General features: G+C 45.6%; 4 protein-coding genes across 4 annotated transcripts; 3 read left to right on the top strand and 1 right to left on the bottom strand.

Annotated features, from left to right (window-relative positions):
* Positions 1-1,237: 1,237 nt before the first annotated feature.
* Positions 1,238-3,232, top strand: N7474_008998 (uncharacterized protein; the record flags this gene model as incomplete). The annotated part of the gene is made up of 3 exons (XM_057200408.1): positions 1,238-1,303; positions 1,510-1,649; positions 2,965-3,232. Coding segments are annotated over 3 exons (474 nt in total), but the record flags the coding sequence as incomplete, so codon positions are not given.
* Positions 3,233-4,154: 922 nt separating this feature from the next.
* N7474_008997 (uncharacterized protein) lies at positions 4,155-4,652 on the bottom strand (the record flags this gene model as incomplete). The annotated part of the gene is made up of 2 exons (XM_057200407.1): positions 4,155-4,387; positions 4,511-4,652. The coding sequence occupies 2 exons, from the start codon at positions 4,650-4,652 to the stop codon at positions 4,155-4,157; spliced, it is 375 nt and encodes a 124-aa protein (XP_057048394.1).
* Positions 4,653-6,006: 1,354 nt separating this feature from the next.
* N7474_008996 (DUF4396 domain-containing protein) lies at positions 6,007-6,787 on the top strand (the record flags this gene model as incomplete). The annotated part of the gene is made up of 2 exons (XM_057200406.1): positions 6,007-6,427; positions 6,495-6,787. The coding sequence occupies 2 exons, from the start codon at positions 6,007-6,009 to the stop codon at positions 6,785-6,787; spliced, it is 714 nt and encodes a 237-aa protein (XP_057048393.1).
* Positions 6,788-8,495: 1,708 nt separating this feature from the next.
* Positions 8,496-9,854, top strand: N7474_008995 (uncharacterized protein; the record flags this gene model as incomplete). The annotated part of the gene is made up of 2 exons (XM_057200405.1): positions 8,496-8,518; positions 9,257-9,854. 2 exons carry the CDS (start codon positions 8,496-8,498, stop codon positions 9,852-9,854), a joined length of 621 nt encoding a protein of 206 aa, XP_057048392.1.
* Between the last annotated feature and the right edge of the window lie 2,512 nt (positions 9,855-12,366).

Here is a 12,366-nt window from a genome sequence, read left to right as displayed (position 1 = left end):
CAGAAGCTATGCCGTCATTCAATCTGCGACGTGGGGATTATATCAGCAGTAGGGCTCGTCTTTGCAATGTTCTCCAAATGTTGTGCGTTGGATGAAAGAGAAATAGTGGTGCAGTATTCGACTGAGTGCCCTGCTTTCGTTACAGCTCAAGCATCTGCAGTTCTCTATACAGAAGGATCCTCACGATGGCCCTCCCGTGCTTCTGGCGGAGATCAGGTCAGAGCACACGAAGCGGTTCCTCGGGTCTGAAGCCATGTAGGTATACATTACTCCCTGATCCTAGAAGGCTCGGCGATTTTTTGTTTTTTTAGCAATACTTTTCCATTTCCTGGAATCATCGACGACCCCTCTCTTATCTTCAGCCCGCATGTATTCATCTTTGGTATCCTCTTCTGGCTGCAAGCTCTTGAATCTCTAGCCCTTTCCTCTATGGAGAAACTTCGAAGTCTATTTGTTCAATGTAGTCGCCAGCAGATGCCACTCCCCTTGAAACCCGAGGTCGAGGATCATTATATCTTTTGCAAGACAGAAGTCGTCAACGGGCATCCGATCCTTCGGGGGGATCAACCCATGGTTGATGTCACTATGTCCGCTCGACTAAGGAATCTTAGAGAGATTTATGGTTGGCTTCATTCAATGTTTGCGCATCGTATGCGCTATAGTGGTAGAAAGATGTTAAATAATAGTGACGCAGTCAGCGAAGCATAGTAGAATCTAATCATAAAGCACACGGATACCCGCACCTTCCTTAATCATTACCTTCCGCGACACGTTGACACGGACATGTAAAGTGTGATAAACGGCCGCGAATCCAACAAATCTCTGATGCGCGTAATCACCCGCATGAGTAGGTGGATCGACACGAGGCGGCCTCGACACCTAATAACCGAGCAACGAGCATCGATCCGTAAACATCCCGAGTATATCGAAGCGGTCCGACGATTAGAAGAGCAAACTGAAATTTGTATCTATGACCCGAGTGAACAAATGCAATCGCGATGTGACACTCTTACACGCGATAAGCTCAACATGTTTAGCCGGCTAGAGAGGGCGTTGATGCAGAAAGTTCGAAAGGAGTTTGACCGCGGATAGGCGAATATAGACATTGAGCGATAGCTCTCTAGAGCGGCTATCGACGACGAGGAAGCCAAGGACTCACTACGAACAGATAGTATGTTGCTAGAGTAGATCAATCTTCTCAAGAAGTTGTTAACCTAGCCGACTTCCCATTCATTAGATGCGGAGTAGCAGAGACGAAATGCGGCTATCGTTGCAATCTCATAATACTATGGTCACCTTAAAGGTAGGCCGTTGCGTAGACGACGCAAACGAGTATCGCTAGGCGACGGGTCTAAAGAAGAACAGCTAGTTTCAATAGTCAGTCTAGCCATAAGAACTCTAGAAAATACGGCGCTATCGCTAGATGAAATGATTCTATTAGAAGCCGAGCATCATATCAGGGATGCAAGTCAACCCGAAAGATGTTTCTAATGCTTTGGAAATACCTAGGAGCCATTCTATACTCAAGTGAAGAAATGGAGCGAGTATAAGTCAACCTTAAGACATTTTCGAAAGAAGCATTTAGATGATCGGAAGTGTCTCATGTGTAAAGAAGATCTCTTACATGAGATGCATCTTCGTAGGCACGCGTAGGATGTTCATCGTCTTAATACTAAACGGTTAGGTTATAGTCTAGTGAAGAAGCGGCGGGTGGCCTAATCTTAGACTTATCGATCTACAAAGCAGCGCAAGCAAAAGCGCGCTTCAAAGTTTGTGGTTGGCTAGGGTAGCTCTTGACTTCTAGTAACGAGCACATGTTTAAAAAGCTATAGACAATGCTTTACGATACAGTACTTCCCTCTACTATGATTCATTTGGTTGCCCTGCTATGTCACTTCCGCTCCTCTATCGGTTTTGAGATGGCAAATATCAATCCACGTTTGATAGAATCTAATATAGGATGGATCGGAATTAGTTTCACCAATTGCACACAAAGATTCTTTCCCGAACCCTATTTCGAAACGCGCTATACCTATTACTATTTCTCTGCCCCTGAACCCCTTTCTTGGCAGTATTTCAGTATAGGCGTAAATAACAGCTTAAAAGTAGCGTCTGTATTAGATTGGAAGGTCTCTGGGCTTTCTAGAACGTTGACCTTGCAAACAAGCTAAAAAAAAAGGGGGCTGAGTTCTGCTTTTTTGGACTTGCCGTCGGCACCATGATCCAGCAGCATCTGCACCACCTTTCCATGGCCGTTGGTTAAGCCGGCCTAGAGTGCATCCCCATACTTTTTGCCTTGGGCGTTAACCTCTGCACCATGATCCAGTAGTATCTGGACCACCTTTTCATAACCGCCAATTGAGGCGGCCCGGAGTGCATTCTCAAAACGTCCACCTTGCGCGTTAACGTTAGCGCCATGATACAGTAGCACCTGCACCACATTTTCATGGCCTCTAGACTCTGCAGCCTACAGTGCATTGCCAAGCTCCCCACCTTGGGCATTCACTGTTCCTGTTATACTTGCATCTCCAATGTCGATTGCTAAGATACATTCCAAGACGGATTCTATTCCCAACATCGCTGCGTAGTATAGAGGCAATGCAATGTCAGTGATAGGACGATGATGAGCCACTTCCGCGTTCCATAGACGGTCTATGTCATGTAAACGTATCCACGTTAGGAATGACCTTGTCTGGTCTTTGAAAAGCCTTAGCACTAGATGTTCAATGCTAGACTTCTCTTCTCTAGAGTTTGCGTAATGATAAAACTAATGTTTAGCTGCGAAATGAGCGAGTAGGAACTCTATGAGCTTTGCTTGATCCAATATCCCCTTAGAAAGAGTTGGCTCTAAGAGGTACGCAAGACAAATCTAAGCTATCTCTCTATTCGTAGGTGCACTTCGAATGGCGAATCTTCTTGAATTTTGTTGTAAGATGCGATCTGATTGAAGATACTCCTAGACAGAGAAATGGGCTATGCGAGTAGTCAGGCTGTTTTGCCCATTGTCGTCTTCCATGGCCCCAATCTCGATAAGACCAAGACAAATGTCTACAAGATCATCGTGCTCGTACGAACGACCATCACGATCAAGATGTGGTGTCACACTAAGATCAATAGCGTGGGCGTCGATCAGCTCGTTGACCTTAAGCGGTCGAGTGGAGAAGCAAAGCACGGTCAGAACCTACCGCACGTCCTCAACGTATTCTTCGTTGATACTGCACAATGTTCGCACGTATGTTTCATCTAGATCGCGGGGCAATGTACGTAGGCATTTATCAAGCTGATTCCGGTTTCGCGCTCGCCTAAGGGCATTGAACTGATATTCAACGTATCTGAATCTACACGTGATTTTAGTCAAATCAGCGAAAACTATTTTTCATTGTTAGCACTTACACTCCCTGCGCACCTATTGTCAGTTTTGCTTGGATCTCCCTATGACGCTTTCCACCTGTGGAGATTTGGGTCGTTACTAAGCTGATAAGAGCAAAATCTTCTATGTCTCTCCCGATTGCCGAATTCCTTATCGAAAGATCTTGCTCATAAGAAGGATCTATAGACCTACGGATATTAAGCTCGTCACGGCTCGTTATCAAAAGATGGACACTAGGTAAGGACTAATTGCGTATCACCTGTATCGCTCTTAAGACACCCTCCCTATTGCGATCTTGGGGGCTTTCGTCTACTGCATCGAGTAGAATATAGGCATCGCGGAATCGGCTAAGGAACCGTTGAAGCAAGTCGAGTAACTCTTCTACTAGAGGAGTACCCGACTTATATAGCGCACGTAGTTGCTCTAGATCTTTTTCACCGTCTTGTAGCTGTCCTAATAGCTGTAATAGCAATGCGCGTAGCATGCTGTCATTATCTTGCTTTGACTTATCGTTGAAGGAAAAGTAAAAGAACGCGATCCCTACTTCATACCTCTGCTTCATTACACGGAATGTGTGTTGGATTGTAGTTGAGCAAAGAACCGACTTGCCACATCCTACGAAGCCATTTAGCTATAGGAACGAATTACGTTCTACTAGCCAATTCGTAAATTGATGGCCATTGACGAACTATAGGCCGGTACTTTGATGACGTTTCGCACACATAGCGTTATGGTTAAGAGATACATTAGTTGCCATAAGCCAGGCACGAATCGTGAAAGAGATCTAACTTGCGTTTGTTCGTTCCACAAGCGATTTGACTTCCGATATGTCATCTTCGATCTGGTTGTGGCTTTTGAGCTGTAGGACATCTAGTGCGAACGACAAATGTTGACGTATCTCGCCGACGTCTTCTTCGAGCTTCTTTAATATACTTTTTTGAAATGGATAGGCGGCGCGACGCCTAGCAAGATGAATACGACCCTTGAAACCGGCGGCCGAGACATTCAAGTCGAGTTCTATGATAATTTCCTAGCACCTTTAAGTGTCTTTGTCGACTTCTTGGAATAGGTCTTGTGCACCGATCTGGGATCGCCGATCCTCTACTACAACGTTAAGGGATCGAAAGATACCCTAAAGACTATCAAGATGCTGCGTAATCTTTGCTAGATCGTTGTCCTGGTCCTTGTATGCTGTGTAAAAACTGACCAAAGATTGGGTGACTTGAATACCAAGTGAGAGCAAACCAGCAATCCCCGATGCGATGGAGAGGGGATCAGCCATCGTGATTGAGAGTAGTGGCTTGAGATAGGAAATATAGTGATTCAGATATCGATCAAATATGTGGAATAGCCACAATCTAAGAGCCGAGCTTCAGCCTCATCGAGCGGAGCACAGCTGGTCTGATTGATGTCCAAAGTTGAGCCGCGCATGAACGATGAGGGGCACTTGAGGTGTCGAGTATCAATTGTATGAGTATTTCCAGCAAATTACGGGATTTGCTGCCATGTGACTTCTGCCTTACAAGGTATTTCGATATGCCCTGAAACGAACGAAGTGAGAGAAAGGGTTTTAATCAACACGGATGTACGTGTGCGCGAGACGTGTGCAAAAAGAGGTGGCTTAACTACGTATGGGCCGTTTTGCCACGCGCGCCGCCCATTCGCCCTAATGCGCGCTCGTACCTGCATTATTCTTGCCTTCTTCGGATTAGATGGTCTTGGCTTTAGGGTTCTAGGGCCTTTTCTGCATCTTTCCGCACGTTCTTCTCATATTATTGCTTCGTGTCCTGCTCCTTGGCCTTAGTTTTACTGCGACCCTCTGTTTAATATTGCCACTACCGTCTTCTGTCCCTTGTGCAAACTAGTCGTAAGGCAGCTTAGGGATAAGATTTTGCCCATTGGTACTGCTACATATACAGTAGTCGTACCGGCCGTGCAGTTTAATTCGATGATAAGTTTAAGAAAGTTCGACGCAACCCGAGCAAACTAAGAGCATGTCGACAATTTGTCTACCGGCAATCTGTCCAAAACACATCTTTGTACCTCCCCCTCCTTTCACTACTGTGGATTGGTCCGATTTCTTAGGCCCCTCCAGCGTTTCGACTAACCTAATAGGAATGAAGCTTTAAAGGTAAAGACTTCCTCTTTCAATCAATATCTCGATGTCGACAAGAGTAACAATCCGATATGTGACCTGAGCTTTGGACTCGAAATGGCGCGACCGGGATTGAAGGGCGGTGTGCTAATTGTACTGCAACAGCCGCATTCTGGAGTTTACAAAGGCATTTGCTCTTTACCCCACGGTGAAGGAGGCGGAGTCGATAGTCGGTAAGTCTAGTAGTTGTTGTGTTGGGCGGGCCCACCAGCAGTGGAGGGGGAATAGTGATAGGGGAAGCCTACTCGGCGAATTTGGATGGATCCCTGCCTTAACGGCCTTTTGCTAGAGCCGATCTCCATGCATGCAACATTCCAGTGAGGTGTTTGTGCTATAGGGTGCGCTCCGCTCCGGTACTAATTCCGGCAACTCCGAAATCCGGTCACAATGCGCCTTTATCGCGTTTTTTTTTTTTTTTTTTTTTTTTTTTTTTTTCTTTTTGTTTATCACGAGTCGACCTCTCGACTATAAACTTAAAGACATGAAAGTTGCAAAGTTGCAGATTCTGAATTCCATCATTATCATGAATCGTTTGTACTCTCTCCACCGTCATCTGTTTAATAGTCCTACTACTCGTCCAATCTTGCTTAATGCCCGTTTCTTTTTGGGATCCGCTTCATCTTTGGCTTGTCATTCTAGTCAGTACAAGCAAACAAACTCAGGTTCTGGGTCTTGTCACCAGAATGAAAATTCGAAAAGCGACTCTGTGTCGGCACTACCTTCGCGAAGCACCGGCTCGATGTTAAGCGCCCCTTTCTGGACATGTTGCTCGACGTGGAGACGAGCTGAACTCAACACTCTCCGCTGCTTAGTAGGTTGTACGGTCGGCGATTTCTCTGCGCTTTGGATATTGCAGTCTTATTATCCTGAGCTCGGGATGAACACAACCATGCTCGCTTCGAGTGAGTTTGCACTGTCCCTGATCCGAACCGCAATGCAAGAATTTCTCATGCTGACGTACAAACACAGTGGCCTCGGGCATTACAACTTCCATTATACTTGAGACGGCATACCTTCGACGGGGTCCTGATAATCTGTCATGGAAGAAAGCCGCTCAAACTGCCATGGGTATGAGTATGGTCTCCATGGTGGCCATGGAGCTCGCAGAGAACACGGTCGACTACCACCTCACTGGGGGCGTTGTTGCTTTTGAGGATCCCAAGTTTTGGATGGCGGCTGTGTTATCTATCGGGGCGGGCTTCTTGGCCCCTTTGCCATACAATTATGTCCGGCTGAGAAAGTATGGAAAGGCATGCCACTGAGTTGTGCTACTGTTACGTTGAGGACTCTTACACAAAGCTTCCATCCGATTTTGCACCTCTTCCACAGTCCGGGTATTAGTCATGCCAGTGACTTTCCTCATTGGCCTATTTTGCTCAACATATGCGCGTTGACTTAGTAACTCGCCAATATAACAGTTCATTTGCGCTTTACGCTCCTGCTACCCTCTTCTTTCCATCGTTTCATCGTTTCAGGGCCGATGCGTGCTCCGCGCGCGTCTTCCAGTTTTGAAAAGTAGCTAGATCAAAGATAGACTAGCGTGTTTCAATGTAGGGTTCGGGAAAGAATCAAAGAGAATAGAGTGGTGAATCTGATTTCGATCCATGCTGTATCGCCAACATCACGAAATCCTCGCCTTCTATAGGGGTCATGCACTGAACTCTTGTGGCAACCTAGTAAAGTTTTAAGTGAAACTCACCCAACAGAACCTAGCCTAGCACTAGTGAACTGCAATATACTGTCCTGCAGCATGGTACAACGAGATTAAGTTCTATTTCGTTTACAGTATGCATAGTATGCTGTACTGTAAACATTGTTGTGATCACTCTTCCTGCTCTTTCTCAACTGATACTGTATGAGATTTACCGATCATGTCATTGAGAAAATCTTAGTTTGTCTTTAATGAGCGTTTTGTGGCACCCAACGAATCTCATCTGCGATTGGCTCTGGCTCCGTAATCTGGATTTTATGGCCACTCAATGTAGTCGTAGGGAAGCGTGCCCTGCTCAACGGGGGAAGAAGTTCGACAGTCTTCCTCCTTATGGTCCCAATGTTCCAAGTATTCGAGGAGATTCGCTCGCTGGACTTCTGATTCTTGTCCTTTTACCACTCTTGCTTCATATAAAAGCTCATGGCCTCGTTTCGAGTTACACATGAACGCGGCGATAGGTTTTCCCTTCAACAAAGTTTTGACAGATGTTGGCAGAAGTGAGGCAACACAAGGGCATTTTCACCGCTGGTTAATACACACCGCGTGGAGGCTTCAACGACACATCCGCTAAAGAAGACTTGGGATGAAGTATGATGACAATTGGGCGCCGCTGCGCTCCAGAACAGGAAACTATAGGCAGATCTGCGACACCGGGGGCGGTGCAATGCAACCTCAGAAAGAGCGAGATGGATGGAGGCGCGCGGAGTTTGAGAGTTCTGGCAATTATGCATCAACATGACTGGCAGCTTTTCTTCCCCTTGACTTCCTTTCGGTCCTTTGCTTTGATTTCTTGGGCAAATCTTTTCAGGACTCCAACAATATCATTCAAACATTACAAGTCCTCCCATATTTAATGCATAATTGTATTTCGCTCTTACAAGTCAAGGAATTCAGAGTCTTCTATTACAAGGCGTCAGATACATGGTTCGTGTTAGAATGCTTTGGGCATATTCTGAAAGCGCTTAGGCATCTTCGTGCCATGATTCAATAATGAGGGTTCTAACTCTTAGTTTAGACTGTTGGTATGTCATTAGCAGACCTCTGGCAGGACTATGGGCTATTTTCCAAATAAGCAGAGCCAACGAAAACAATGGATTGAAGCACATTACTTATAGATATTATGTCTGCGGGACTGGAATTCCAATGTAATTAACTTCATGCCTCTAGAGCCTATCGCTAAAATAGTCCACATTTCTGTGTCGGACGACTTTGTAAGCCATCTTCGCCAAATTATTTGCGCGAATGAGTGCTAGCCAATCATGGCGGTATCGCACATTAGTAGGTTACATGAGAAGCTAGCATCCGAGACATTCCACTTGAAGCAGTGCGTTTATCCTAGGAATGTATTTAAGCAAAATGCTCCGGAGGTACCAGTTATGAGAAATGGGTAGTAACAAAGGAGAAATTCCTGACCACGGCCAGGCTCTTGGAATGGGACGCGGATATCCATCGTTATGGGTGGAATAGACATCATGTGCTACTTCTGGTACTCGTGAAGATATAAAAGGCCGAACGGGGCTTGAGCTTGTCCATCTATGCATTTATTGAACCGCGTTCGATCTTGATCTTCAACCCAAGATGCTGAAAATATGGCTCCTTCTTCTGCCCTTATGCAGTACGTGAGGCTTGACTTTCTTTGGCACATCAATTTGCTAAGTTATCAGATGAGGGCTGACAAACTAAAATAGGCCTCGTTGCCGGCGCATCTAGCGGGCCGGATGTCGACGTCCTGAAATGTATTGACTGGTGCCTTGATAATAAATTGGGGCTCAATGATTGCATTATTCCGGCCGCGGTGCACCAAGGACCCTGCTTTACCTGTGGGCCATTCAAAACAAATCCTTTTGAGCAACTGTGTAACGGGAAATGTGTGAATACACAAACATCTGCGAATAACTGCGGTGAATGTAGCAACAAGGTAAGTCTGCTATCGTACCACTAGCAGCTCTCTTATAGTGTATTTGGAAACTAACTCGCGCCATAAAACCTAGTGTGGCTCTGGTATCTGTTGTGCCGGAAGATGCTCTAGCAACGCGGGTCTCGAATGGGCATACTACCAAAATCCGTTCACCATAATAAGTGATCCGGCTTATTCGAATTTCGACCCCAGTTTTCTGAAAAACACGACCCCGATCTACAACAGTAGCACTACTTACATTGGCCTAGAAGTGAGCTCAGATAGTAACGACATCTCGATTTATGGCTCGACAGAGACATTTTCGCCTTACTACTTCGTTATTAACCATCGTGGGTATATATACGCAGAAACTGGTGGGACATACACCCTTACCACCGATAACGATGATGATATCATGCTCGCCTGGCTAGGGTCCGCTGCATATAGCGGTTGGGATAGAGCGAATGCGAACATGACGTATGACATCAGCGTTAACACTGGTCCTATGAGCGTGTCGGCCGAACTAGTTAAGGGCCAGTACTATCCCATCCGCTTGGTATATGCCCAGGCCCCAGGTCGAGTCATTTTTAATGCGACCCTCACTTCTCCCTCAGGAGAAATCATTCTGGGCCAAAATACGGCTGCCAGCCCGTCTGTGGTACAATATTCGTGTGATGGGATCACAGCGCCCCTGTATCCGCCATTTGGCCAAGAGACCTGAAACAAAGCCAAGCTAGCAATATATGCAAAACGTGATGTGGCAATTTTTGGTTGACGACTGCAGTAACTGACCGATAATTATTTGCGTTAATGGAATAGGGAAAGGATGGGTACGATGTACCTGAATCACAGACATCAAGAGATTCTTTGTGCGTACATTGGCCGCTTTGACTGCAGAGATTGTCACAGAGTCGGTCTATAAATGCTGCTATAGTTGCCTGACGTATAAGCCAATAACTATCCAGTCAACTACTCCCAGGAAAATCTTCCTAGAATGTAACTCCGTCATACTGTACTAATATATGTGACGCACATTAGTAATTTATCACTGACATCGCTATTACTACAACTGGCGGTTTACTCTCCGATTATGGCCACTGTCGCTTTGAAGCGCCCGCGCGATTGATTCCATCCTCTGTTCCGGAAGCAAATACAAGTCCAATTATGCTAGTGGTCTCGTGACTAGCACACGTCTATCAGCTCGTATGTGTGTCCATTTGGACGGGGGCCTTGGGGGCAGCCCGACTAGTTAACTATATGTTCGGGCGTGACATTCCCGGGCATGTCCCTCGTTCAACCAGCTCTAGGTCCTGGTCTGTTACTAAATTCGGGGTTGGATAATAAGAGGCCTAGGGAGATTAATCATCTTTCCTCGAAGCAAGAACTTGAGACATACTAATTGCGAGCCTAGGAAAGACCAAAATCCTGAAGCATCTGCCGATAGGACATAGACTTGTCCTGTATCCCGGAGACGTATGCCTAAGCACACATCTGCGTCGCACATCCTGCTATACTCGCATGCTTTTTTCATAAGGCCTGATTTGCGACGACCCTGCTTTTGGCGTATTGCCTTTTTGTTCGTACTAGATCGCTTCGATCGGGTGGGAAGTGTGGCACCCATTTCTAATATATCAATTCAAAGTAAACTAATGTGCCTCAAAGAAATATGGAATGGAACTTGAAGATAGGAAGCACATCTAAATAGTCGTAGGTTCATAAGCAATATGTACCTTTTGAGGGTTACGAAACCAACAAGAAGTAAAGCGTAGTAGTGATTTCTATAGTCGTAGCTGGCCACTGTTTTTGCGTTGCAAGCTATGGTTAAGGGTGATCGAAGAATACCGTGGCGTAGAAAACCGCGGCACCTTTTTAGTTCATAAGTGAAGATCTGAAACGAAGCAAGAGCAAGGGGTGTGGTTTTGCCCTCGTTTTTGTTGTTGCAATAAGCCTGCCACTACCTTTTAGGTGACGGCTAACGTCCGACGGCTTAGCGTTAAGGCTACCGTCTTGTTTTAGGTGTGCAGACCATTGTGATTTTCACTCTACCCCATAAATGCTATCCCTTCTGATTGAACGCAAACAACTTCTTTGAGTGCTACAAGGAGAAAGTTCTTAGCGTAGACCTTTTTGATCGCCTCAGTGAAACTATGAGGCACCTTCTTCTGGACACTTCATATAAAGGTGAACTAATGCAGATTTTCTGGCCCATACTTCACCTTTATTGCGTCGATACGGGTTAAGAATTTTACCTGTGCTACGAAGTCCTTATGCCTCGCAAAATGTTCTCACGAATAGCAAAGCTTCTTCCTTTAGCACTTTCAACCACCGCTTTGATCTGTCTTATTATTGTTTTTGTGGGATGTACCTCCCCGTCTTCTCTAACAAGTCTATATTTTATGAAGGTGAGCGTGGAACGACGACGACTCTAACTTATATGTGATTTGTAACTAATGCATATCATAGGTAGAATTTAGAAATTTTTCGGAGCTTGGTCATCTCTACCACGGCCGGTCGCTTTCGTCTAGCCTAGCTAGCACTGCCCACAAGGCGGGAGGCATAGCATCGCATGCTTCTAACGCCACAGAGCACAAGGTCAACCATGTCAGCAATAGTCTTTAAGACGATCTCAAATTACACCTTCCCGCATATTATTCGGTAGGGCTTTAGAGTTATTGTGAGGGACAACAAATTATAGCACCTCCCTCCAACTACTCTAACCCGAGCGTTTCATTCTCATTCAACCTAGTGAGGATCTTCGACTCTATATCGACTGAAATTGAACAGCTGCTACCCTAGGGGAATGATGAGACCCTTTTAGGGTTTCGCGATGTTTCTAGATGGTCGAAGTCGGCCTACATTTTAGGCTTTATCGCAATAGCCCTCGCAGTTGGCTCTGGAATCACCTCTATCCTTGTATCATTGGGGGGAAAACTATCCATTATCTCTTCTATTGTACGTCTCATCTAACGAATACCTTTACTAGTAAGAAGACACGCTAACTGTAGTATAGGTGGCATCTATCTTCCTCACTAGTGCATCAATCGCAATGATAGTGATATATAGTTTGATTACGGCTAGTATCCAGAGCGTCCTGCAACCTCTTAGAGTCTACGCCAGCGTTGGAGCGCCTATGTTCATCACCACGTGGCTAGCAGTAGGCTTATCTATTGCTTCTCTACTGATACGGTTGATAGAAACCTATTGCTGCTGTATCTAACCTTGGAACTAGTGGG

Source organism: Penicillium riverlandense, assembly GCF_028828495.1.
Source record: "Penicillium riverlandense strain IBT 135883 chromosome Unknown utg000008l_segment0_segment0, whole genome shotgun sequence".
NCBI lineage: Eukaryota > Fungi > Ascomycota > Eurotiomycetes > Eurotiales > Aspergillaceae > Penicillium > Penicillium riverlandense.
This window is presented reverse-complemented; position numbering and strand designations above follow the sequence as displayed.